This window comes from Dama dama, chromosome 14 (genome assembly GCF_033118175.1).
Source record: "Dama dama isolate Ldn47 chromosome 14, ASM3311817v1, whole genome shotgun sequence".
Lineage (NCBI taxonomy): Eukaryota > Metazoa > Chordata > Mammalia > Artiodactyla > Cervidae > Dama > Dama dama.
In genome coordinates, this window is record NC_083694.1 from 76,445,450 (window position 1) to 76,473,282 (window position 27,833).

General features: G+C 57.6%; 1 protein-coding gene across 1 annotated transcript; it reads left to right on the forward strand.

The window, feature by feature from the left end:
- Nucleotides 1-6,653: 6,653 nt before the first annotated feature.
- CSRP1 (cysteine and glycine rich protein 1) lies at nt 6,654-27,151 on the forward strand. Its single transcript, XM_061161153.1, has 6 exons — nt 6,654-6,810; nt 17,766-17,878; nt 22,279-22,447; nt 23,239-23,368; nt 25,597-25,690; nt 26,083-27,151. Exons 2-6 carry the CDS (start codon nt 17,767-17,769, stop codon nt 26,157-26,159), a joined length of 582 nt encoding a protein of 193 aa, XP_061017136.1. The 5' UTR covers nt 6,654-6,810; nt 17,766; the 3' UTR covers nt 26,160-27,151.
- Nucleotides 27,152-27,833: the final 682 nt, after the last annotated feature.

Consider the following 27,833-nt stretch of genomic DNA (forward strand, 5'->3'; position numbering starts at 1 on the left):
TGCAGCCTAACAGAAGATCTGACCCAAAACCCCTTCCAACATTTAACAGATCATCCTAGACCCAGACACCCCACACTGGTTCGGATGGCAGCTCTCAAAAATCCCAACCCTTTGCAGCAGGATATGCCATCATCCAGGGGGACCTTCGTCACAATCACGGAACCCAGAAAATTGAAGCTTCACCTCTGCCACCTCACACCACCTCCCAACAGGCAGAACTGATAGCTCTCACCAGAGCTTTAACTCTGGCTAAAAAGCTAAGGGTTAACAGCTATACAGACTCCAAATATGCCTATAACATACTTCACTCAAACATCCTAATATGGAGAGAAAGAGGTTTCCTAACCCCAAAGGGATCCCCCATTATTAATTCATACCTGATCCACAAACTTCTAGAGGCAGCAGCACTCTTACCAAACAAAGCCAACGTCCTCCACTGTAGGGGACATTGAAAGGGAAGTCTCATATCAGCCTACAACAATGCTGCAGACCAGGAGGCAAAGGAGATAGCACTGTCCCACCCTTCCCTCCAGTCCCCTGTCATCTTATCTTTGACTCCACCTGACCCTCCCACCACCAGAGAAATCCTCTCTTATTTACACTCACCTTTTCATCCCTCATCCAAGACACTCCAACAGTTCCTCCGTAGCCACTTCCCCATATCCAATGCTGACCAACAATATTTAGATAACCTTACCCGCTCCTGTCAAACATGTCAACGTACTAACCCCAATTCCAACCTTAAACCGACATCCTTTCCAACCCATCAAATGCGAGGCAGCCTCCCAGCACAAGATTGGCAGATAGACTTTACTCATACGCCCCGGGTCCAGAGAGTCAGATACCTCCTGGTCCTTGGGGACACCTTTTCGGGATGGGTAGAAGCATTTCCCACTACAAACAAAAGAGCCCACACCGTGGCCCAAATCCTCCTCACAGAAATTATCCCCAGGTTTGGGCTGCCTTCATCCCTACAGTCTGATAATGGCCCAGAATTTACATCCAAGATCACCCAAAAACTTGTCCAATTCTTACAGACACCCTGGAAATTTCACATTCCATACCATCCCCAGTCCTCAGGAAAGGTAGAAAGGATGAATAGAATAATCAAAGAAACCCTTACCAAACTAACCCTCGAGGTACATCTGGACTGGACTAAACTTTTGCCAATTGTTCTCCTCAGAATACCGGCTTTGCCCAGAAAGCCCCTGGGGCTGAGCCCCTTTGAGGTGATGTATGGAAGGCCCATGCTCCCTCCTGGACTCCCCCCTGAACCTCCTCCCATACCAAGCTTCCTACACTCCCCTCTGCTGGCCCAACTCCGCAATGCCCTCTGAAAATTCGTCAACCACAATTTGCCTGCCCCTGACCCCCAAGCCTCCCTGCCCCCTTTACAAATTGGAGACACGGTCTATCTGTCTGATAATCCCCAGGGTGACCTAACCCCAAAGCGGCAGGGACCATTCAAAATCATCCTCCTTACCCCAACTGCAGCTAAACTCGAGAAGGTCACCTCCTGGGTACACCTCTCTCGCCTAAAACGGGTCACCTCTAATCCTGCGCTGCCCTCCTTAAATGACACCTATCAGGTCTCCCTCACAGGACCCACCTCCTTAAAATTCACCCGGCGACAACCCCTGTCAACCATCGGAGAGGACACTGAATGACCTGGACTCTCTTCAACCTACAACTGTTCCTGACCCAACTACTACAAGACCTCTGGATCAGCGCCTCAACAGGAACCTCCTTCAAAGACGTGACTACACTGGTGTCTCAATTGTGGCTCCAGGGAACCTTCCACAACCTGACTCCAGACGAAATTGATTTCTTTACTCTCATTCTCTACATCATTCTACATCCTAATGAGCACTGTTCCTCTCAGATTCAAACAACCACCAACTCGGGGCCTTCTGCCCCTCGCCCTGACTGGCCTCTCCCTGTCTCTCTAACTATAACTGCACTCCTAATCTTAATCCTTGCTATAGGCCTAGTAACTGTCTCCCCTCAGGACTGGCCGCCTATCCTTCGTCTTTCCGTGGGCATCGCCTACGTTGCTGGCTGTGTTCTGCTCCTAGGGCGCTATTTCCTCTGCACTGCCTAACCAACAGCCCATGACTCCTCTGGTTCCTTATCCTCGCTGCGCTCCCCAGCCTTCTGGCCACTCCCTGCCCCTGCTCAGACATTTATTCCTACGTACAGTCCTCGTGTTATAATACAGCTCCAAAACCATGCACCATGAACCTCGGGGGCGGGAAGTCCAAATCCCTACTCACTGTCAAAGTACAAAAGAGAGGGAGTTTCGTGAGTACCTGCCATAAGCCAAATGGAAGAAACATATGTTTCTATCCCATTACCCACTGGGGGTACTCAGACGGGGGCGGGGTACTAGATCAAAATCGGGAAAAGAAACAAGAACAAGTCACAAAGAACATAATTTCCCGGTTATAGGCGACCCCTGAGCCTTACAAACGCCTAGACCTCATTTCCCAATTACGGCCTCTCCTAAAACCTCCCTCTGGCAACCAACACCTTACCCGCCTTCTCAATTCTTCCTTCCAATTCTTCCAGTACACACAACACACATCCCAGTGCTGGATATGCATGTCACTGTCTCCCTCACCACACATAGCAATTCCTTCACCTTCAACCTGGCTGTTACAAGGCAACTATACCTCCCCTTCCCAACAGAAAACTACACAACTCATTGGGCCAGCCTCTGACAACATCCTACTATCAACCTCTTCAAACCTAACCTGTATCAACTACTCTAGTCCCAACTACACTGGTCTTACAAAGTCCACTCCCTCCTTCTGTTCCACCTGGGTTCTCTGGAACAGCACAAATAATTGCACCAATCCGGGAATCTTCAATCTCTGCAGGACCTATGCATATTCATGTGTCCCCTTGGACCCCTCTGGACCCTGCATCTTGGTCTTCCTGACCTGGGGCCTAACATTCCTCAAAGAAGAAGAGGTAGAACAAATTGTCTACCCCCAAGGGGAACTTCCCCACAGAAAAAGATGAGCTGTCCTAGCCCCCCTCCTGATTGGGGCTGGCATAGCAGCAGCCCTAGACGCTGGGATTGGAGGCATCTTGACCTCTGCCCATTTCTACTACAAGCTGTCCCAAGAACTTAATGAAGACATGGAGCAGGTAGTAGAGTCCTTCGTTTCAATCCAAAGACAAATTAACTCATCAGCTTCTGTGGCCCTAGACCTTCTCACTGCAGAAAAGGAGGGACCTGCCTTTTCCTAGGAGAGGACTGCTGCTATTTTGTTAATGAAACAGGCATAGTCCAGGGTAGAGTCAAAAAACTTAGAGACAGAGTTGAATGCCGCAGGAAAGAGTTACAAAACCTTTACACTCCCCAAAACCTGTTCCAACAGATCCTCCCTTGGTTGCTCCCTTTCTGGGACCATTGGTACTTATCATTCTATTCTTCTTATTTGGACCCTGTCTCTTCAATCTCTTTCAAAGGTTTCTCCAAGAATGGATTGGGGCCATCTCTCGAGATCAGGTCAAGACCATTCTTCTCGAGAGCCTCACCCCAAGCTCAGAAAAAGGAGATCTTGGGCCCTAGGATGAGCCTCCATTCCAGACCCCAAACCATTGCCCCTATCCAGCAGGAAGTAGCCAGAGAGATACGGTGCCCTTTTCCCCACTTTTTTATGATTTCAGGGTCTGGAATGAAGGAGTCTTTTGGGCCTAGAAAAGAAAACAACAGTCTCAAAGGCCCTTGCTGAATCATTTAACTTCAGAGAAAACAAAATAGAACTTTGGTTCCACCCTGATGCTCCAGGCCGGTTGCATCTATCTGGGACTTATCACCCCCTGCAGAAACCTTCCACCCCCTACACCTGCCCAGAAGACTTATCATCCCCTACCAGACTACAAATGCCATCTCAACTAAAGAATACCCAAAACATCCCGCCTGATTAACGTTTCCCTTATCACTTCCACAAACCTCCCTATAAATATGGAGCCTCCCTGATCCCTCCCAGCGCTCAGCTTGGTCGTTAGGCTGACTGTCGCCCCTCCTTGGCTGAATAAAGGTAACCTACCTTGAGGTCCTCTTTCCTTTTCTACCTCAGCCTGAACTATACCTTACAATCTTATCACTGGAAGTTTATACCTTCTGATTGCCTTCATCCAATTCTCCCTGCCTCTCGTAAGCATGAATCTGATCTCAGTTTTTTTTTTTTTTTTTAATATTCATTTATTTATTTCAGGTCTTCATTTGGGGCAAACGAGATCTTTGGTTGCAACCTATGGCGTGTGGGGTCTAGTTCCCCTACCAGGGACTGAACCTGGGACCTCAGCAGTGAGGGCTAGGAGCCCTAACCACTGGACCACCAGGGAAGTCCCAATATCATTATTTTAAATCCTTGATGATGGAGCTGAGACTCACAATACGGGTTCAGCCCTGGCTCCCTTGGAGCATCAGAGCCCCGGTCATCTGCGGGTCTTGCTGTCTCAGGGCCTGCTTGGCTGTGCAGTGGCTGTGCCTGCCCTGGGCGTGTGGTCATTGCGTTCGTCTGCCTCTGTCCTCCTCACCCCCCATGTGCCCGTGCAGCTCCCGGCAGACGCTCAGCCCTGCAAGGATTTACTTTCTCACTGACCCTGTGGTCTCCCCCCAGAGAAGGGTTACCTGTGCTGGGTCACTGCGTGGCCTGGGGCCATCCTGCTGCCTCAGCTCCCTGTGAAGCAGCACCGGCTCCCCGCTCTCAGCAGCTATCCCGAGGGCAGGACTCGGCACACAGCCCCCCATTTACGAGGTTCTCTAAGAGCCTGCAGGAGAATCCAGGTGTGCTGGCCTTTCCCCAGACCTGCCCTAAGGCCACTTCCCAGCACACGTTAACTGTCCTCACTTGGGAAGTCTTCCAGCAGCTTCCCCACCCAGGCAGGACAGACCCAGACCAAAGAAGGAAAGGCCCTCCTGTACAATCCTAGGCAAGACTCCAAAGCTGCGCTCCATGGGATGGGGCAGCCAAAGGGAGGCAGGATGCTCCCGGGAGACGGGCACGTCTGGGCAGTGGGCCCACGGGCTCTGAGGCTGCTGCTCTCCAGGGCAACATGCCTGTTGCGTTGCGCGCTTGGTGTGGGATGACCAGCAGTCCCCCTGGGTTTTCCTCCTACATCGAGGTTGGGTCAGATGAAAAGGGCCTGATCTGCAAGAAATCCCGGTGGGGTCGGTGCTCCCAATCTTGGGAGGGCCCTGTTTGTACGGAGGGCCTGGCCCAGGGAAAGATGTTCTTAGGGTAGAAAGTAAGAAAAGCTTAGACAAATCTTTCATTTTCTGAACTGTAAGATTCCTGACTTTATTCCTGGAAGAGTTGATTCAGCTGCCTGGGCTTTAAAGGACGGCTGTGAGTGTTGAGGTTCTGACCCTGGTCCAGCAGCCTCTCGTATCCTCAGGTGACCTCGGGGAGGGGCCTGCCCCCAGTGCACTGCCCTGAGCAGAGGGGGCGTCCTTCTCCCAGAGACGCTGCAGCCAAGAGGGCAGCAGGGAGGGGCACACGGCACCCACCCCGTGGACACAGCCACAGTGCAGTGGGCACCCAAGAGTGTGCCATGTGCCTGCTCAGGCTGCAGTCAGTGCCAACCATGCCATCCAGCCTGGAGGATCAGAGGGCATTCCCTTTTGACTTAGAAACGTGGTGAATGAGCTACAAAAACTACAAACAAAAAGAAAGTGCTTTGTCTTTGGAGGTGCCCCAGGTCCTGGGCACACTAGTGTCTCAGATTTCCATGACCCTCTGAGTCCAGATCCACAAGCCTCAAAGGCAGTGAGCCTTGGGACCCAGAGGCTGGCAGGATCGTCAGGGACGGGATGGCACCTTCCTTGAAAGCCTGGTGCTCCCTGCTCCCCATCAAGATCCTCCCTGCCCGGGGCCTGGGTACTCCTTGCTCCTTCCCCGTCCAAGCCACTGGGTTTCTGGGCTGTTCCTGCACCCAGGGAAGAGCTGGGCGCCCCTGTGCCCTCTGAGATGCCCGCAGCGGGCGCTCTGGGTGGCCCAGTCACTAGCAGCTACCCCAAGGCAGCTTTCCGAGGCCCGGAGAAAAGCCCCGCGTCACACCCACTTCTCAGAGCTGCTGTTTGGGGGGCGGAGGGGGCTCCTCGACTGGGGAAGGCCGAGGGGACAGAGCTGTTGGAGGCGGGGTGACCGGCATAGAAGGGCACTACTGAAGGCGTGCTAAGCCTATAGGATCTCCCCTGCCCGTCATAAGCCCACTTCCCTGTGGATTATACTCCCTTCACAGACGGGGACCAAGGCCTAGGAGCGGACTGTCCAAGCCTGGGGCCCAGCGGGTATGCGGAAGGGGCGGGATCAAACCTCCGGGTAGGGGGGTTGCCCTAACCGGGGCGCGGCGCCCCCTCCCCGTGTCCCTGACATCCTGCCACCAGGACACCAAACACGACGACCCCCCTTCTCCTGTGGCACACGTTTATCTGGGCTCTTGGCTCGTGGATCACGGATCACGTGTGTCTCCACCCTCGTCCGGCGGCCGGGACCGCTGAGAAGTTCCGGGCACAGTGAGCCGCTGCTTCCTCTGCGGCGGGGCGCACAGGGGATTCCCGGAGCGCAGCCGGCGCGGCCCGGCCCTGGGGGCGGCCCTGCGCCGTGACATCAGCCCGGGGCGGTGACATCGGCGCCGGCCTAGTGCGGTGTGCAAAGCCTGTGGGTTGGCGCGGCCCGGACACGCCCTTCCCGAGCGGAACAAAACTGCGCGCGGGCCGGCGCGCCCAGCCTCGTTTCCAGAGCCCGCCCTCTCGCCTGCCCGCCGCCTGCCGCGCTCAGCCGCTGCCAGGTGAGTGCGCTCCGGACCCGGACGCCCGGCCCACGCGCCGACGAGCACCCAGGCCCCCACCCGCCGGAGCGCCGAGCGCCCAGGTCCCCCACCCGCTGGAGCGCCTGCACGCGCGCGCAAGGCGCCCCTGGCCTTCCAGCCCCGCCGCCGCCTCCAGGGATGCTACAGGGAGGGTCTCAAGAAAAAGGGGCGCTGGGTGGGCGTGGGCGGAGGAGAGGGGTGAAATGGCCGCGGCTCTCTTTCCAGTTAGCGCGGGGCCCCTTCTTGCCCCGGGCGCCGGGACGCAAAGGGCCCGCACGTGCCTCTGCCCTGGGACGGCTTGGCTCCCTCCCCCGGCGGGTCCCGCGGCGGGACAATGGGCGATTCTGCGCGCACTGACGCTCCTTGTGCGGCGGGGGATGAGGGCATCCGTGCCCCTCGCAAAAGGGGAAACTCGCACCCGCTCTCCGGGCACAGCTGTGCCAGGCGGGCCCCTTTTGCGAGGGGCTAAATGGAGGTCGCCCCGCCCCCTTCACCCCTGACTCTCCGGGACTTGGCGCGGGGCAGGGACCACCACCCAAGCCTGGAGGAAGCCACGGTGTTTGCGGCCTCAGTCGCGAAGGCCGGGGGCAGGAAGGTGCGCTGTGAGCACACCTGAAGCAAGTTGCAGCCCGTTACCCAACAAACAGCGTGCAGGCAGGCGCGTCCTCCGCGCTCACAGCTTTGGAGTTTGCTGCAAACGCTCGTCTGGTCCCGCGGTTTGTGATCTGGTGGAGACCCGGGGCTAGACGGGAGCGGGGGTGGGCTCCGCCCCTCCCCGGAGGCCTGGGGCCCGCCCCTGCTCCTGGGCGTGGACGGGTGTGCAGCCCCTCCCAGCTGGGGGGACTTGGCCTGGGGGTCCTGTCGCAGTAGCTCCTGGAGGCCCGCGGGGCTCTGGTGGAAGTGGGGCCTCGACTTGGAGAGGTGACTGACCGGGATACTCTGCCCGCCTGGATCCGGGGCTCTGCTTCTCTGGCCGCGGTCCTGGGAGGGCGGGGCCGGTTGTCTTCTCCCCCAGCCTTCCTGCCTCCCAGAAGCTGGAGAGGCGGGAGGAGCTGGCCGCCCCCTGTCTTCTCAGAGAGCAACTGGGATCTGGGCACTCCCTGGGGGTCGTGTCCCCTGCCGCCACTCACTGTCAGCCCCTGAGGGTCAAGGTGGGCTCCGGCTGGGGGCCCCAGCCACCTCTTTCCAGAGAGATTATCCTTGTGGTTGGATCCAAGCCTGCACTGCCCGCCATCTCCCAGGGAAGGACCCGGTCCGGCAGGGAGGAAATCTGGGGCGGAGGAGGAGGCGAACAAGGAAGGAGGTTTACTGCGGGGAGGGTGTGCTTGGAGGGGGAGGGGCAGCGCTGGGCCTTTAAAGGGTCTGGGGGCCCCTGGGGAGAAAGGGAAGAGCAGACCCACGGCTGTGGGCACAGGTCTGCAGGGCCACTCCCCTGCCCCTGGGCCGCCCAGCGCCTGCCTTCCTGGCCCAGGTGTCCCTTCTCGCACAGCAGGCCTCAGCCTTGTGGTCCTGGCAGGGCCTCCCTGGCCGAGAGCATAGTGTTGGCACCTGGTTAGCGGGCAGTGAACATCTGGTGAGTGAACGGGTGGACGTGGGCTCGTAGCCGAGCTGCCCTGCTGGGCACGTGTGACCCTTGCAAACCCATGCTGGCCCGGTGGCACCAAGGCCCAGGTCAGGTTTCCATTAACCGTGGACCTCCTGATGGAAGGCAGACTGGGGAGGCTTCTTTGAGAGGCTGCTGGAGCTGAAGTTTCTGTAAGCCGGCTTCTTGTGAGGTTGGCTTGGAGAGGACACGGGAGTCATGCATTGGATATATTGAGGCACTGAGGAGAATAAAGATTGCCACTTGCCACACTTATTTGCGTGTCGGCAAATAAGGAAAGAGTCACGACTCTTGGCAGGAGAGCTGGCCTTTCCCGAGAGAACAGCTGGCTGACGTCTGTGCTTGCCCGGCCCCGGGACTGGCCTGTGTCCTTCGCCATCTCGTCTGGGGCAGCATGTGAGGTGGGGCGGAAGCTGGGGCTCAGAGGTGACCAGTGACTCGCTCTGGGTTGCAGCTGCCATTGAGACCCAGGCAGACACCTTTCAGGCCCATGCCCGGCCTCCCTGTAACTCTGCCTTTCCTGTCTCTGATCAGCTCTCTAGGGACAAACCCACCACTCCCAAGACAGACATGCTTTACAAAGAGCTTTATAGCAGCTTCCACACTGCTTAGGGAGGATGCAGCTCTGCTAGTGTGAGTGTGGAAGAAGTCAAGTTAGAACTTGCCATCGCTGGGTCCTCTACAGGGTGGGGAGAGGGGCGGGCCCCCCGGAAGTTGGGGCCTGGGTCCCGGGGACGCACTCTCACCAAGTCTGGTGTGTGTGTGGATTTCGGTGTCAGGTTGGCAAGAAAAGAGCCTTATGGAGGAGAAGCCAGGCGCAGAGCTGGGGTGGGGCGGGGAGGGGTGGCGCCTGCAGACCCAGTGGTCAGGGATTTGCTGGGGGCGGGGGAGGGGGGCGCCTGCAGACCCAGTGGTCAGGAATTTCTGCGGTGACGCTGGGCTTGCACTACGCAGCTCCCCAGGAATTCATCTGACGTCATCGCCGAGTGATTCCATGTATGGTAAAGAGAGTAAATACGGAGGCAGTTAGCTTTTCCACGGCTTCCTTGGGCGGGAGGCAGTGTCTGACTCCTACTAGAGGCGAGCAGACCCCCATCTGCGGTGTCGCCTTTCTGCAGGGCTCGCGGGGGCTGCCTGACGTGTCAGCTGCTAGCAGCCTGTTTTACAAGGGCTAAGGGCTCATGTGCTTTGTTTTTGCTTTTAAAAATTTAATCCAGGAAAATAATTCAGACCTTTTCAGCGTGGGTAACCAATTGTTACTAAATTGACGTCATCCCAGATGAAAGCAAATGAACTTTATCTGTTGGTTAATCTGTGGGATCTTGTTACAATATCGGGCTTCCTGTGACAGTTTGGAAATGCTTAAATTCTAGCCCGCTGTTTCTACTTTTGTTGACCTTCAGATTCTGAACCCTGCGGGGAGTGTCCTGCTGGTAAAGGCAAGAGGGGTGCAGTCACCGCCCCACAAGGGCCTCAGGGCCTGGACTTGAAGAGAACTCAGAGCGGGGAGAGAGGGAGCAGGGTGACACGGGGTTGGAGCACCGTGGGGTCCGCACAGGGGTGCTGGCGAGCCGAGTCGCTTGCAGAGTTCCAGGAACCGTGTGACGCTGAGGCCGGGCCTGCACCCCATGTCGGTCCTTGCGCCCCTGCAGTGACTGACCACTCCTTTCAGGACCGTTTCCCGGACTGTTTCTCCGGGCGCCCCTCCTTCTTTGGCTGCCCTCCGGTGGGGGGCTGGGGAAGGCTTGAGCAGCAGGTTGGAAAGGATGACAGCTCCCCTGTGCACCTGGCCAGGCCCCACCCCGCCCCGCCAGGCCCCGCCCCGCCCCGCCAGGCTCCGCCCAGCCCGGCGAGGCCAAGTGGAAAAACACCTGACAGTTCTCGGCCAGACTGTGAGTGGGGGCACCTGCGCTCTGTGCCCAGGAATTGCCCTCTGTCCCTGGGGAGCAGAAGGCTTTGGGACAAAGAAGTTTGGGGCTTTCCACGGGGGACAAAGACGCGGCGGGGAATGCCGTCAGGTCACTGATCTGAGGAAGGGAGACCTTCCCGCAGACGCTGGCGGCCAGTGGTTAAGGGCTGACATCAGCGAGGTGGTTTCTTAGACATGAACCGTGAGCGCCCTGGGCGTCACCTCAGCCTGACATTCGCACGCCGCTGGCGGAACATGAGCGTCTCTGTCTTCCGCGGCCCGAACCCGGCCGGGTCTCTGCTCCCAGGACAGAGGAGCCGCTGGCCGGTCTTCATGCTGCAGCTGGACGTGGCTGGGACCAGCGGGCCGACCCGGACGCTGGTCGGAAGAATCCAGTCCTGGATTTCTAGCTTATGGCGGCCCTGAAGGCCCTGACATTTCAGGGGAATAGCTGCCCGGGTGTCTCCAGCCATCCTGCAGGAGATGAAGCCCAGTGCTTAGTGGAGATGGTAGACGCGGTGAAGTAGACAAACCAAAACACCCGGGGCTCAGGGTTGGTGTGATCACAGGGGCGGCACCCGGAGCAGACATGGCCTGGGGCAAGGACAGCGCACGTCCAGCCCTGGGGGGCCCTCAGGAACGGGACCCCTGCACCAGGCCCTGGGCCGCTGCTGTTATTTCCCCCTGACCCTCAGAACGAGACTCTGAGTCAGCGGATGGTCTGACCTAGGGATGAGCACAAAGAAGCGCAGAGGAAGGGAGCCTGACCCTTCGGCTGGGAAGAAATGGGTCCAGATCCCCTTTCCCGACCTCTGAACTGCCTGACCCCTGACCCCTGATCCCCGTCTCCTGTGGGGCCTCTGCCCCCAGACCTGAGGAGGCAGCTGAGAGGGAGCCAGTTGTCCCTATTGAACTCCAGATGGTCTGGGAAGTAGGTTTCCTTTTAAGGCAATCGGGCTCCATCAGCTGAACTCGGCGGGAGGGAATGGGTAGAGCAGGAACCTCCCCTGTGGGAAGAGGTGGCTGGGCCCCCAGCTGAGCCCCCCAACCCATAGATTCCCGAGGGGTCCTCACGAGGGCAGGGGGGAGCCCATGGCCTGGGTCAGTGCTCTTCACCCCAGGGTGCTGAGCCCTGTCTGTCCCCTGGGTTCCTAAAGGGGGCCCCCCCATGGTTTTGGGGGCCCTGGCTGGGAGGTGGCCTGGGCAGAGTTTCCCACCTCGGGTTCCCGGGCCCTGCTGGACATGGGCCCTGACGCGGGGCCAGGGAGAACAAGGGCAGCCTGTGGACGGCGGGTTTCCTGAGGGAGGAGGGCTTTTGTGTCGGGAACAAACCACTGCTGGGAATGTCTCCCCACCTTGCGGTCGTCAGGGGTGTCCCGGAGCTGGAGGATGAAACCTGTGGGCTCAGGGGTGGGACAAGGTGAGGCAGGAGCCCCTGGGTCCCCATGTCCCCAAGCCCCGTCTGCTGAGCACAGAGGGCCCGCATGGGGCTGGGTGGCCAGCCTCACCGCAGCTCCGACTGTAGGCCTCCCCCGCCCCAGTCCTCATCCGTGCTCTGGGCAGGTCCCCGCCTCTGGGTGGCCAGGAAGGGTGGATGGCGCTTGCAGACCACCTGGCACACGGTGGGTCTGCAGGCTCGGGGCAGGCTGTCTGCCGAATGCTGAGAGCTGGGGTTCGGAGGTCACGTCCTGGCACCCGTCAAGAGGCAGGAGTGAACCCGTGTGTCTCTATAGGAACTGGCTCATCCCCCAGGACTCTCTGCCCTGCTCACGCTGTCCCTGCACCACCCCTCAGGGGACTGGAGTCACTGGGTGACTTTCAGGTCCAGGCTCTGCCCTGAGCACCTCCTGGGGGTTACTCAAGGGAGTGGGGGCTGCCTGATTTGAATGGGGTTCTGCAACAAAAAAGGGTCGGGAGGCTGTTGGAGGTTAGGCAGACTGTAATGACCACACTACACCCACCTGACTGTCCGTCACGGAGATGGTTTTGCAGCCCTGCCACAGGGGGCCGGAGGAACATCGGGGCCTCAGGGACAGGCCCTGGGCGTATGGGAGCTGAGCCCTGAGCCAGGAACCTTGGCAGTCAGCTTAGGTCCAATGCCCTGGATGAAAATCGGGCTCATTCCCAAGGAGGAGGGGGCTGTTGAGGGCCAGTGAATCTCAGTGGTGAGAAGAGGCCTGGAGAGGCAGGGAGGTCAGGGCTTGGGGTGAGTGGGTGGAGTTGGGTACAGAGCTCCTCCCCATTCTGGGGTTTAGGATGAGATTCCTTAGTGATCAGAGAAGATTATGGTTCCAGCAACAAATGGACAGTCAGGAAGAAGAGCATGTTGGAGAGAAAAGGTGATGAGCTCAGGCGGCTGGCGCTCCCCTGAAACTGGGTGTGTGAGCCTGGGCTCAGGGCAGAGGTCAAGGTCAGTGATCAGTGGAAGTCCTCGGTGGGGTGACCCCAAGAGCAGTGGGACGGGGAGACAGAGCAGAGGCCGTGAAGAGTGAGCGCCCCAGCTCTCTGTGCCCCTCACTCACAGGAGGGGTGCTCTTGGCCCGCACACCCTACTGAGCATTTTGCGGGCCTTGGGCTGCAGCTCTGAGCATTAGGGGGGCTGACGTCTCAGACACCTGTGTGAACACCTGTGTGCTAGACACATGCAGACTTGGGGATGTGGTAGTGAACCTGGACTGGACCTCCTCCTTGAGCTGACACCTGTGTCCAATGTTGGGGAAGAAATTTCCCTCCATCCTTCTAGCTCCTTCTGACTTGAAAAGAATTACCTTGAACTGAGACAGATGAACAGGAGAAAATCAAAGCTTAATAACATGTCTACATGGAAGAGACCCCAAAAAACTGAGTAACTCCCAAAGTGGCCCAAACCCTCACATTAAATACCATGCTCAGCTAAAGACAAAAGAGGAAGTTGGGGCAGTGGTTTGGAACTTCAGAGGTGAGAAAGCCAGTTGACATGGAGAAGGAAAAGCAAATGTTTGGAAACCAGTGTTTGCTGGGCTGGGCAGGGATAACGGGACTGGTCTCCTAGGTCTGCCTGGTTTCCCCACCATACCTGGCCCGCATTCTTCACAGAGATCTCTGGAAACTGGTATTTGGGGAACTGGCCCTGTATCGAAATTCTTTCAGGCATTTGAGGGAAGGTTGATGGTTCTTCCTGAATCTCTTGGGCCTTGATTGTTTTCAGCTCAAAATAATCCACATGGCAAAGAGACATTTTGGGGGCAAGCTTCCTCCCTGCACTACATCAGATGGGAAGCCCCCGGTGGTAGGGACCATGCCCCCTGCCCCTGCCGAGTCTCCAGCTGCCGGCACCGCCCTGGGTGCCCATCCCTGAGTTCCCAAGGAGGGTACTCCTCCCCAGCCCTCCCACTGTTTCCCAGCACCCCAGTCCTCCCATGGAGTCCCTCCCCCCGTGCACTTCTGTCCAAAGAGCTGGAAGGGTCGCTGTCCCTGACCCTGGGCTCTGACCCTGCAGCCCTGGGTTCCTGAACTCACCCTGTGTCAGGCACTGAGCTGTGCCTCCCTGATTCCCCAGAAGTAACCCGTGATGTAGCTTCTGCTTTTGTCCTCATTTTACAGATGCAGAAGCGAAGGTTTACAAAGGCTAGCTCCCTTGCCCAAGGAACACACAACAGTGAGTGGCAGGGTCAGGAAAGGACTAAGCCTGCCTGCCTCAGGACCCCAGCTCAGAACCAACCTCGAGCTTCTCAACTTGTCCCAGAGTCACCTGGGTGCTTGTTAAATATTCCTGTTCTTGGGCCCCATCCTCAGAGGTCATAATTCATCAGGTTGGGGGTGGCGCTGGAAAGTCGGATTTTGCAAATGCTCCCCCTCCCCCCACCCTAATGGACTCTAAAACTTCCGTTGTGCCCTCTGTGTCTGACTCCTGCTTTTTCAAAAAAAATTGGGTTTTTTGGGGGGGATGAAATTTCCGGGGGGTTAAGACTTGACACATTCAATACGAGGGCCTAGGTTTGATCCCTGGTCAGGGAACAAAGATCCTGCAAGCCCTGTGATGTAGCTAAAGAAAAATTTTGGTGAGCTAAATCTTACATACAAAAGAACATATAAAACCTACATTCGGGGACTTATAGAGCTTATGGAGAAGCTCTATACAGTCAGCAAAAACAAGACCAGGAGCTGACTGTGGCTCAGATCATGAACTCCTTATTGCCAAATTCAGACTCAAATGGAAGAAAGTAGGAAAAACCACTAGACCATTCAGGTATGACCTAAATCAAATCCCTTACGATTATACAGTGGAAGTGACAAATAGATTCAAGGGATTAGATCTGATAGACAGAATGCCTGAAGAACTATGGACAGAGGTTCAGATCAAGACCATCCCCAAGTAAAAAAAGGCAAAAAGGCAAAATGGCTGAGAAGAGAATCGAAAGGCAAAGGAGAAAAGGAATGATATACGCATTTGAACAGAGTTCCAAAGAATAGCAAGGAGAGATAAGAAAGCCTTTCTCAGTGATCAATACAAAGAAATAGAGGAAAACAGCAGAATGGGAAAGACTAGAGATCTCTTCAAGAAAATTAGAGATACCAAGGGAACATTTCATGCAAAGATGGGCTCAATAAAGGATAGAAATGGTATGGACCTAACAGAAGCAGAAGATACTAAGAAGAGGTGGCAAGCATACACGGAAGAACTATACAAAAAAGATCTTCACGACCCAGATAATCACGATGATGTGATCACTCACCTAGAGCCAGACATCCTGGAATGTGAAGTCAAGTGGGTCTTAGGAAGCATAACTAGGAACAAAGCTAGTTGAGGTAATGGAATTCCAGCTGAGCTATTTCAAATCCTAAAAGATGATGCTGTGAAAGTGCTGCACTGAATATACCAGCAAATTTGGAGAACTCAGCAGTGGCCACAGGACTGGAAAAGGTCAGTTTTCATTCCAGTCCCAAAGAAAGGCAATCCCAAAGAATGCTCAGACGACCGCACAATTGCACTCATCTCACACGCTAGCAAAGTAATGCTCAAAATTCTCCAAGCCAGGCTTCAACAGTACATGAACCATGAACTTCAGATGTTCAAGCTAGATTTATTTATTTATTTATTTTTATATTTAACTTTTTTTTTTTTTTTGGTCATACATTGATATGAATCAGCCATGGATTTACACGTATTCCCCATCCCGATCCCCCCTCCCCCCTCCCTCTCCACCCAATTCCTCTGGGTCTTCCCAGTGCACCAGGTCCGAGCACTTGTCTCATGCATCCCACCTGGGCTGGTGATCTGTTTCACCATAGATAGTATACATGCTGTTCTTTTGAAATATCCCACCCTCACCTTCTCCCACAGAGTTCAAAAGTCTGTTCTGTATTTCTGTGCCTCTTTTTCTGTTTTGCATATGGGGTTATCGTTACCATCTTTCTAAATTCCATATATATGTGTTAGTATGCTGTAATGTTCTTTATCTTTCTGGCTTACTTCACTCTGTATAAGGGGCTCCAGTTTCATCCATCTCATTAGGACTGGTTCAAATGAATTCTTTTTAACGGCTGAGTAATAGTCCATGGTGTATATGTACCACAGCTTCCTTATCCATTCATCTGCTGATGGGCATCTAGGTTGCTTCAAGCTAGATTTAGAAAAGGCAGAGGAACCAGAGATGAAATTGCCAACATCTGCTGGATCATCAAAAAAGCAAGAGCGTTTCAGGAAAACATCTACTTCTGCTTTATTGACTATGCCAAAGCCTTTGACTGTGTGGATCACAATAAACTGTGGAAAATTCTTCAAGAGATGGTAATACCAGACCACTTGACCTGCCTCTTGAGAAATCTGTATGTAGGTCAAGAAGCAACAGTTAGAGCTGGACATGGAACAATAGACTGGTTCCAAATTGGGAAGGAAGTACATCAAGGCTGTATGTTGTCACTGTGCTTACTTAAATAATATGCAGAGTACATCATGAGAAACGCTGGGCTGGAAGAAGCACAAGCTTGAATCAAGATTGCCGGGAGAAATATCAATAACCTCAGATATGCAGATGACACCACCCTATGGCAGAAAGTGAAGAAGAAAGAGCCTCTCGATGAAAGTGAAAGGAGAGTGAAAAAGTTGGCTTAAAACTCGACGTTCAAACAATGAAGATCGTGGCATCTGGTCCCATCACTTCATGGCAAATAGATGGGGAAAACAATGGAAACAGTGACAGACTTTCTTTTCTTGGGCTCCAAAATCATTATAGATGGCAACTGCAGCCATGAAATTAAAAGACACTTGCTCCTTGGAAGAAAAGCTGTGACCAACTTAGATAGCATATTAAAAAGCAGAGATATTTCTTTGCCGACAAAGGCCCGTCTAGTCAAAGCTATGGTTTTTCCAGTGGTCATGTATGGATGTGAGAGTTGGACTATAAAGAAAGCTGAGCACCGAAGAATTGATGCTTTTGAACTGTGATGTTGGAGAAGACTCTTGAGGGTCTCTTGGGCTGCAAGGAGATTCAACCAGTCCATCCTAAAGGAAATCAGTCCTGAATATTCACTGAAAGGACTGATGCTGAAGTGGAAACTCCAATACTTTGGCCATCTGATGTGAAGAGCTGACTCATTGGAAAAGGCCCTGATGCTGGTAAAGATTGATGGCAGGAGGAGAAGTGGACGACAGAGGATGAGATGGTTGGGTGGCATCACTGACCCAATGGACATGAGCCTGAGCAGGCTCCAGGAGCTGGTGATGGACAGGGAGGCCTGGCGTGCTGCAGTCCATGGGGCCGCAGAGTCGGACACGACTGAGCGACTGAACTGAACTGGGGTCTATCTGGTGGTCCAGTGGCTAAGATTCTCGCTCACAGTGCAGAGGCCCAGGCTTGATGCCTGGTTGGGGAACTTGATCCTGCATACCACAACCAAGACACAGTATAGCCAAATAAATAAATATATATATTTTTTATAAACCTACATGGAAGTTCAAAGAATAATTACAACAGGAGCCCCCATGTGATGACCCGTGGCGGCCCTCTTATTCTGTTTTTGAGGTGCCAAATCTAGGATAGTAGTCTCTGATACTCACCCTTGTCTTTCTTTGTAGCTCTCCCACACATGTGTTCCTCCCTTGACACTGAGTTTTGCCTGTTTGAGGCCCGACAGAGATAGTTCGTGTTTTATGGGTTCTAGCTCACCTGCTTCTTTTGCTGTGAGACTCAGCACGTGGATGCACACAGCAAAGGGTTTATTGTTGTTTGCGCACCAGCCTGTGTCTTGTGCGAGTTTATGTCCTAGCGGGCCGGGGAGGGGGCTGAAAATAGAGTGACTGCGCAGCGGTCCCCTGTGGGCTCTGGGGTGGGAAGCCCCCAGGTTGCTGTCTGGGGAGGCCTCTGCCCCAGGCGCTGTCCTGGGCCATCCGGGTCTCCGCCTCCCTGGAAAATTCATTCCCTTCTCTGTGTCCACTTCCAGGATGCCGAACTGGGGAGGAGGCAAGAAGTGTGGGGTGTGCCAGAAGACGGTGTACTTTGCCGAAGAGGTCCAGTGCGAAGGCAGCAGCTTCCACAAGTCCTGCTTCCTGTGCAGTGAGTGCCCGCCCAGACCGGCTGTCGCCATGGGGATGACCGGCCTGTCAGCCCCTGGGGGACGGTCCTTGGGAGGGATGGTCGTAAACAGCCTGACATTTGGCTGGAGCGCAGTGGGGTGGGCAGGTGCTTCAGGGCCCCTGTGTTCCTCAGAAGCTGTTTTCTAAGGCGGAGGCGGGAGCTGTGGGGGGCTGGCCCGCTGAGCTGGAGGGGGTGGACACACCAGGACCTGCGCGCCAAGCCGGAAAGACCCGGTGGGGAAAACTTCCCACTCACTTTGTTTTTTTTTTTTTTTCCCACTCACTTTGTCTTGCCTCTCTCCCTACCACAATCCTGGCAATTAAGAGCAAGACGCTTTTAGCCCAGAGTTTCACCAACCCCTGGTCCCAGATTACCCTTTGTTAAAAGTCCACAGAAACCACAGATGTGGAGGACACTCTAGTTGGGGGAGAGCAAGACAGGGGGAGAGGATTAGAAGGTGCAGACTGTTGCTTGTCAGATAAGAAAGCTCCGAGGAAGCACTGCGGAGCACAAGGGACACGGTAGTGGTCACGGGCGAGTAACTCTGAAAATGGTGAGCCTCTGCGTTGCGAAGCTGGCACTTCATGACACAGTAGTCAGCAACAACTATTTGCTGTTCAGTTGCCCATTCGTGTCCGGCTCCGTGTGATCCCATGGACCCCTAGCACGCCAGGCCTCCCTGTCCTTCACCATCTCCCGAAGTTTGCCTGAGTTCATGTCCTTGGGCAATGGACACAGACATGTCAACTAACCATCAATTAAACATAAACTCACCGGCAGCAGCCTCATGGGCAGCTGCGTCTGGGGAGGGGCTGGGCTCCCCTGGCGTCTCTGGGTGGGAGGCCTCTCCCCTCAGCCCCCACCTCCGCCCAACGGTCCGGGTGAGGGGATGTTGACGTCGTACTGACGGCCGGGAGGAGACAGGCCCCAGTCACCACCTGGTAGGCAGGCGCCTAGGTGCCCGGGGTGCAAGCCGCGGCCGGGGCCCAGGTGTCCTGAGCGCCTGGCCCTGGAGGTGGGGGACGTCCGCAGGCTCCTGACTGACGGGCTCACAGCCGAGGGGCTTAGAGGAGGTGACCTGTTTCCCTTGAGCCCAGGCAGAGCGCTGGGCAGGCAGGAGTGTGTCAGCTGAGCCTTGAGCCTTCAGAACCAGTGGGTGAGAGTCCACATGTGAATTTCCTTTCTGTTCTCTGGGTGCTGAGCGTCAGGTGCCTCCTCTCTGCATTTTCTCCACATTACAGAGGAGAAAAACAACACCTACTTCATGGGGCAGGGCTGTGGGAACTGAGAGGAATGGGTCAGAAAACAAAAGGAGCGCTTAGAGCAGTTGTGAGTGTTCAGTCAACGACAGCCGCTCCCTGACACACACACACATGCACACACACACACACACATGTGCACACATCCACACAGACACATGTGCACACACAGAAATGCACACATACACACCCATGCACATGTGCACAGACACATGTGCATGCACACACGTCCATGCACATGTGGACACATCCACACAGACACGTGTGCACACATGCGCACACCCACCCATGCACATAGACACACGTGTGTGCACACATATGAACACTTGCACATACATGTACACACACACACACAGACAGTGCAGGGGATCCCCAGCAAGAAGCCTAGGACTCAGGGTGGCCCCAAACTGTCGGGGAGGTCCGGGAACCGGGCCCTGCCCCCCGCACTGTGGCTTCACTGCTTCTGGAGCCCATGCTCCTGAGCGGGACCCAGACCCCCGGGGCCACCTGCCCCTGAAGGAGCACCAGCTCCCACTGGCTGTGGGCGGGCCAGCTGGAAGCCACCTCCAGAGCAGGCCCCGCAGGCCCCGCGCCCGCCGATGCTGACTGAGGGCTGTGCCGGCCGCGGGTGGGCAGTGAGCTTGGGCGGAGCCTTTGGCGTCCGGCTGGGAGGAGGCCGACAGCCATGCCGTTTCATCAGCAGCTCACTGTGCTCAGGAATTTTCAGGCCATTTATTTTTCTCAGAGGGCATAAGAGGGCTTGGTGCTGGCCAGGGAGACGGTCCATACTACTGGCCCCAAGGACCCCTCTCCACCATCACATGTGGCTTTGATCACCAACGGCAGCTGCCGGGGAGGAGCGGCCGCCAGCGGGGCGGTCAGGGAAGCCAAGGGTGCGGGGCTGGGGGGATGGGACAGACGCTGGGCTGGGCTTGGAGCGTGCGCCCTGGTGTCCAAGAAGAGGCAGCCAGTCCCCAGCCCGGGAGGCCTTGGCTCTGTGGGCACCGGCCCCTAGGCTGCATTGTCTCTGAGCTGTGACAGCCTTGTCCTGGGGCAGGCCAGCCCATGGGAAGGCAGAGCTGGTGTAGCCTTGCCCCGAGGGGACAGCTGCTGGAACGGGGCTGTGCCCCAGAACCCAGAGCCCCAGGGTGCTCACAGCCCCAGCCACAGTGGCATCCCCTTGCCTGCAGGCTGTGGTTCATGCCTGACCCCGCCCGGGAAGGGCTCCTGGCTGGCAGAGCAGAGCAAGCCTCGGCCTAAGTTCTTCTTTTTGGTTGGTTTCTGCTTAACATGATTTGGTAGAAATGCATTTAGGCCATCATTCAAGACTCCCCCTCATTGAGAATTTGGGGGAGCCTGCAGGTGCCAGATGGCAAGGCCTTTGGGAGGTGTCACTCGTAGACCCCGGAGTCCCCTCTGAGCTGAATCCCCAGGTCCCTGCAGGGAAGTTCAGCCCAAGGAGACCTCAGTCCCCAGGCCGCTCAGTCTCGCTTGCCGCCTCCCGTCTAGTCTTAGGAATTTCCAGGTCACTCTGGGTCTTACAGGAAGCAGTTTCAGAACGACTCCGGGCTTCCCACCCTAGAAGGGAATGCTGGAGCCCTTGGCTGGCTGTGCCCGCTTCCTCCAGGCCGGAGCCAAGCCCTGGGGAGGTGGCAGGACAGCCCATATTTGGTTGCCCGCACGCTGGAAGAACATGGGGATCTCACAGGCAGGACCAGAGGGTCCTTATTTAGCCTGAAGTCTCCAACCTGGGCCCACGGGTGGGGGTGGGGGCAGAGAGCTGGCCTTTAAAGGCAAGGGGAAGGCTGGGAATTCCCTGCAGATCCAGTGGTTAGGACTCGATGCTTTCACTGCCAAGGGCCAGGTTCAGCCCCTGCTCAGGGAACTAAGATCCCAAGAGCCACATGGGGGTGGGGGGGGGGGGGCGGGGAGGAATCTACCTAAAGGCAAAGGAACTGGCAAGGGGCACGGAGGTAAGCTGAGTGCTCCTCGAGAGGAGGAGAGGCTGGCTCCTCCAGGGGTCCCTCTTCAGAAGGACGTGTTTGAGGACGTGGTCCTGGTGGGCACAGTGACACCCCCATCTCAGGGCTTTCGTGGAACCTGATCATTATCCTAGGCCCAAACCTACATCAACAGGACGTGAGTCTCTGGAGAGAAGCACTTGGGGGTTGGACACTGACGGTCTTCTGGGGCCTGGCCCTTCCCGCCCTTGTGTTCCCAGGGCGCTAACTCTGGGTCACACTGTTGGGGCAGCCAATGTTCATGATGACCTACTGTGCGCGGGGCACTGTGCTAAGCACTTCCCAGGCGAGGTCTCATTTAATTTTCAGCCATCTATCAGGGGGCGCCGTCATCATCTGCTGGTGGGGACACATCTGCTGGCTGGGAAGGCACAGCCTGGCCAGGACGCTCCCTGGACGTGGGCTAGCCTGGGTTCCGTGTGACCCTGGGCTCCACACTGTCTCACTCTGGATCACGGGGCTGCTCTGAGACCCACAGGAGGCTGCGGGCGCTCTGCAGGCCTTCCAGTGTTCCCCATTCCAATCTCCCTGCACCCCAGAGTCAGGGAATTCTCCCAGCATCTGACCTCCTGTGGCCAAGTGATTTCCAACTAGAAACTTCAGATCCCGTTGTCGTGATGAACACAACCTCTATCTCATTTCTAAGCCAGTTGCGCTGGGCACCGAATAAACGTGACCTTCCCCCGGGAGCGTCTCCACCCTGCCCCCTGCCCCTGCACCCACAGGCGTCCCTTCTGAATCAAATCGCGGGAGGCAGGACAGCCTTGCCCTTCTTGCTTCTCCTCTTCTGTTGGGACCCACGGTGTCTGTCAAGGGCAGTAAGGCCCGGCACACCCCTTGGGGCATGGGGTCGGCCTAGGCCGCTGGCCCTGTGAGCTCGGGAAGTTCTCAGGGTGTGGGGGCGAGGAAGCCCACCCAGCTCTGGGAGAGGCACTGGGCCAGCATCCATAGGCCCTCCTCCCCTCCCAGTTCCCTGGCCACCCCAACCCCATCGCCAGGCCCCTGGCTCCTGGGAGGTCAGGATGTTGCATGCACAGCGTCCCAGGGATCTTTGGCGGCAGGGGCTAGCCGTGACCCGCTGGCCCTGTGGCCCCTGCAGTGGTCTGCAAGAAGAACCTGGACAGCACCACCGTGGCCGTGCATGGCGAGGAGATCTACTGTAAGTCCTGCTATGGCAAGAAGTACGGGCCCAAGGGCTACGGCTACGGGCAGGGCGCGGGCACCCTGAGCATGGACAAGGGGGAGTCGCTCGGCATCAGACACGAGGAGTGAGTACCCCCGCCCGGAACAGAGGTCCTACTGTGCGTCAGGCCCTGGCAGAGCAGCAGGGGCAGAGGGGCTGGAGCGGCCAGGCCCCTCCCCGTGCGGAGTGGCAGCCGTGTTTCCATGCACTGGGAGGAGCCCTGAGAACGGCTGGGCCCCTCTCCTCTGTCCACAGATGAGAAAACCTAGCCAGTCTCAGTGACTTGAAGGCGCCCCACAGCCACTGAGGGTCTGAGCCGGACCACCTCGCAGCCGTGCTCACCGGGTGTCAGTTCCCTTCCTGGAGACGGGTGTCACTAAGCCCCCAGCACCCCCTGACCACTGACCTGCTGTGAGCGGGGTGTTGGCAGTCAGCCCGCCAGCCCCTGGCCCTGGGGGATGGTCGCAAGTGACGGTGACTTTCCACACTTTGGCCAAGGTTGTCACCCCATGGGAGCGACCTGTCAGCTGATTTCTCCTGGGAAGACTCTAGTAATAGTGCTGCAGGAACTGGGGGCAGAGGGGGCCAGTTCTTAGCAGACGAGCTGTCAGTGACTCCGGCGTTCTAACTGGCACCGAGGGGAGTCTGACCTCTTGAGGAAGGAATACTATGGGCCGCTGGTGGGTCCCCTGTCAGCAGAGGTGACCCTCGGGTCCTCGGTGCGTCCCCCGTCAGGGAGGTGACCCTGCAGCCCTGGCAGCGGCAGCCTTGGGGCGGGCTGGGCCAGGTGCAGGCGGGTGGTGCCCTCCAGGCCTGTCCCTCCCACCCCGTGTCACTCTCTGTACCTCCCCTCACCGCATGCTCTTCCCTGAGCAGGGCCCCCGGCCACAGGCCCACCACCAACCCCAACACGTCCAAGTTTGCCCAGAAGATCGGGGGCTCCGAGCGCTGCCCGCGGTGCAGCCAGGCCGTCTATGCGGCCGAGAAGGTGATTGGCGCTGGGAAGGTAAGGCCGGGCGTGCCGGGGGTGGGGGTGGGGGGTGAGGGGTGGCACACACTTTCCTGAAATGTGCATTCTGAAGCTTTGAAGTGTGCTCCCACTGCTCAGGGGAGCCTGGGCCCTGCATGTAGCTCCCCCTTCATTTCAGAGCCCACCATAAAAGGAGTCCGTTTGTCTCTGAGGCTGTCTCCTGTGCCTCCCAGTCTCCAGAGGGCTGAATCCCCCATCATAGCAGCCTCACCATTGGTCCATAAAGAAGGCTGAGTGCCGCAGAATTGATGTTTTCAAATCGAGCTGGAGAAGACTCTTGAGAGTCCCGTACTTCTTGCCGTAGCAGGACTTACAGTAGATCTTATAGTAGTCCATGCAAGGTGATCCAACCAGTCCATCCTAAAGGAGATCAGTCCTGAATATTCACTGAAAGGACTGATGCTGATGCTGAAGTTCCAGTACTTTGGCCTCCTGATGCGAAGAGCCGACTCATTGAAAAAGACCCTGCTGCCGGGAAAGATTGAAGGCAGGAGGAGAAGGGGACAACAGACAATGAGATGGTTGGATGGCATCACCGACTCAATGGACATGAGTTGGAGCAAACTATGGGAGATAGTGAAGCACAGGGAAGCCTGGCATGCTGCAGTCCAGTGGGATGCAAAGAACCAGAAACACCTGACTGACTGGACAACAATAGCGCACTTCATAGGGAGCTTCTGATCGATCCATGTCTCCAGAGTCGGGGTCTCCTGACTGCTAAGGGTGCATGGACACCAGCTCTGAAAAGAATGTGCATAGTTGTGTGGGGTCTCATCTCTCTCTGGGAAGAAGATCCATAGCATTCATCACATTTTCAAAAGGATTTGTGATACAGAAATGTTAAGAACCACCCCAAATCCACAGAAACCCACTCATGTGCCCCCATGGCAGAGTTAGCCAAGGTTGAGGCCTGTCAGAGCCTCCTAGGAGGCAAACTTGGTCTGGCTGTCTTGCCCGCCCCCCACTGCGATATTCCAGTAGTAGCCCCCCACCCCCAGTCACCAAAGTGCAATGGGACCCTCCCTCAGAGAGGCTGCAGGGAGGGGTGGCCTCAGATGAGCTGTCAGAGGGCCGCAGAAGAGGCTTCTTCAGCAGGGGCCTGGAGACGGTGCTGGGCCTTTACACAGATGTGGCCGGGGCCACGTGGTCAGCTGTGGTGTCCCGGGGCCTGGAGCCTGTCTGTGGCCTCTCTGGACCCGAGTCTCTCCCCTAGGGAGGAGGGTTCTCTTGTGGGCAGAGGTGCGGTGAGGAGCCCAGCATCCGTGCCCGAGGAAGGGCTGAGGAGCAGGACTTTAGGTGCTGACCCCACCAGCGGGGCCCGACTGTGTCTGTAGGGACAGTGGTGGTGGTCAGTCCTCCGTCTGCCTGGAGACTGGGGGGCAGCCTGGGCTTCCCTGAGGACGAGCCAAGGCCAGGGTGCCCTCAGTGCAAACACCGAGGCCCCTAGAGCCCTGGGCAGGAGTCAACACGCATGGGCCTGGCTGCCAGGAAGCCCAGAGCCTGCCTTTTCCCTTCCCATCTCTAGCTCAGAAAGGGCAGCTGAGTGAGGGAGCCTCCTTGCCCTTAAAAGGCCTTGTTTTGTTTTGTTCCGTCTGCCGCTGCTGGCCTCCGGCTTTTCGGGCTATGCAGAGCTGTCAGCTGGGAGCTGGCGGCTGACCTAGGGTCTGGCTGGCCCCCGCCGGGTGCAGACCGGGGCTGCCTTCCCCTGAGGGGCTGTTGGCCGTGTGACCTCCGAGCTCCAGCGGGGCTTCTCTGGCCCCCGGCCTTCTCCTGGAGCTCCGTGGACCCTTTCTCCTTCCGGGGTGCCAGGCACTGCCTCTGCACCAGGCCCCTGCCTGGCTGTGGCCTCCCGCTGCAGTGAGCGCCCTCGAGAACGCCAGAGGCCTGCTGACCACAAAAGCCGGCCCTGCGGCCAGGCCCCAGCATGTGTGACTGCTCCTCACGTCCTCCGTGAGGAATGAGGGGGCCACTGGCCTGGAACTCGGGCCAGATGGGTCTGAGCCCACACCCAGACCAGGGGTCCCGGGCGGGAGTTGGGACAAGGCTGGGGGGCCCCGCTTGCCTTTCGTGGGGCAGCTGCTGCACTGGCCCCAGCACCTCCTCCAGGAGGTGGGGGAGGCTGGGCAGACCCCACAGGTGTCTTTGTCACACCTCCAAGGGGATGGGCTGGGGCGGCAGAGTTAATTCTTTCCTTCCCTCCCCAGTCCTGGCATAAGTCCTGCTTCCGATGTGCCAAGTGCGGCAAAGGCCTCGAGTCCACCACCCTGGCTGACAAGGATGGCGAGATTTACTGCAAAGGTGAGCGGCCTTCCCTCGACTCCCTCCCTTCCTGGAGGGCAGATCAGATCAGTCAGGCCCATACGCAATGGCCAGTTCCAGCCTTGGAGTCCCTTCCCAAGCGTCTCCTGAGGCCTCTGTGTGCAGCCAGCCGAGAAGGAGCCCGGGTGGGGGTGCGGGGGGATGTGCCGTGGACAGAGGGCGGGGCGGGGCGGGGCCTGGGCTCCCTTCCACCTCCTAGCTCGGATCACAGGTGGCGCTTCTCCTGGGATTTCAGAGGCAGGGCAGTAGCCAGGACGCTCCTCACTGTCAGCGTCGATGTTGGGGGGGCTCTGCTGTGCGCCTCACTGCTCCAGAGCCCCTGGCAGGTGCTGGGGTGGGAGTGGGAGTCCTCACCCCTCTTCTTTCTGCAGGATGCTATGCAAAGAACTTCGGGCCCAAGGGCTTCGGCTTCGGGCAGGGGGCTGGGGCTCTGGTTCACTCTGAGTGAGCCCCCCGCGCCCACGCCCCACTGCCCACGCTGTGCTTCTCATCGCCCCCCACCCTGACGACCTCGAGACCGCCAGGCTTCCTCCCTCCCTTAGCCCTGCACGCGTTACTAAGGACTCGACCCGGGGTGTCTGGCTCCCTTGGGTTTGGGCGTCTGCTGGAGGCACCCCCCCAACCTGGCCCGCCGTGTCACCAGCGGGGCCTCTGACTCTGGGTGTCCCCTCTCCCTCCCCCCCCCCCCCCCCCGCCCTCAGAAGCTGAGTGTCCGTCATCGTCATCGGGGCCCTGCCTGGGGAGAGCCGTGCTCCTCGTGGGGGGCCTCCTGGTGTCCCTCAGGGCAGGCCTGGGGCATCCCCGCCCGGCAGTCACGGGGGATGTGCAGATGGGCCCCAAATGGAGGGGCCACCTGCCCTGGCCTATCACCTTCGAGGCTGTGGGCCACAGTGCCCCCCAGCTCAGAGGTTGTGGGGGCGGGCGGGGAAGCAAGCCAGGCCCGAGGGCCCCAGTTCAGGATGTGGTCTGGCCTCCCTGGGCTCGAGCTTCTGTGTGGCAGGGCCCTGATGAAACACCCCTGACCTTATGGCCACCCAAACCTGAGGGCGCGTCTCTGCCCAGCCTCGGTCCTGAGGCTGCGGGGGGGCGGGGGGGTCAGGCTGCACCCATCAGCGCAGCCCAGCCCCGGGCCCATCCTCAGTATGCCCGGCTTGACCTGCAGACGCGGAGGGAGGCACATGCGGCCTGCCTTCACCTGGACACCTGCCCCCTCCCACCTGGGCCCTGCCCCCACCCTTTTCCTGGGACCGTCGCGCTCTGGCCACACCGCCCACCCCTTCCAGGCCCCAGGTCCGGAGCAGCAGGAGGACGGGGCGGGGCCAGGCCCGCTGACCCCAGGGTCAGAGGGTGATGCCACGTGGCGCTGCCTGGACCGAGGGCTGCAGCGCGGGCTGTGCTCAAGCTGACCCTGCACCCTGTCAATAAAGCTGTCGGAACAGAGCTGGCATCTGTCCTGCCCTGGGGGTGGGAGAGCCATTTCCTGCTCTGGGGGTGGGGGGACTGGTGTCCTGTTCTGGGGGTGGGGGACTGGTGTCCTGCTCTGGGGGGGACTTGATGGGAGCAACCAAGTTGGCAGGAGGCCTGGGGAGGGAAAGTGTCTGCTTCCTCCCCAGTGTCCGTTTCTAACTGAACCTAGGCATGGGGTCCAGCCAGCCCGATCCTGCTGCCCCATCCGGGCGTAAGAGCTGTGAGCCAGGCCTCCAGACTGTGCTCAGAACTGTTTCCAGCATTGGAAGCGCCTGAGTGAGAGGGCAGCTCGGCCACAGGAGCTTTGTGTCAGATCCAGGAAGCTCAGGTCTGCAGGGAGGGTGCAATGGTATGGGGGGAGGGACGGGGGTTTTCCCGGGGCAGCAGCTCCCAGAGGCCGCTCTCCCAGATTCCAGCGTGTGACCGTGTGGGGGGGCGGGCAGCAGCATTCTGCCCCCAGATTCAGCGCCTTTCACGTGTGGAGTTCCTTCCCTCCAGCCCCAGAGTCTGGACTTTCCTCCCATAGCCGTTTGCTGGCCGGGGCTGAGGGATGCTGAGGCTGATTCCTCTTTTCTGAAAATGTGCAGAGGCCGGGCATGCATCCCTCTTCTGAGGGAGAACTAGGAAGGGAGAAACAGAAACAACAGAATCCGAA

Coding starts and splice junctions, on each gene's coding strand:
- CSRP1 (XM_061161153.1), top strand. CDS start 17,767: ATGCCGAACTGGGGAGGAGGCAAGAAGTGTGGGGTGTGCCAGAAGACG. Junction 22,448..23,238: donor CTCGGCATCAGACACGAGGA/GTGAGTACCCCC, acceptor TTCCCTGAGCAG/GGCCCCCGGCCACAGGCCCA. Junction 25,691..26,082: donor TGGCGAGATTTACTGCAAAG/GTGAGCGGCCTT, acceptor TTCTTTCTGCAG/GATGCTATGCAAAGAACTTC.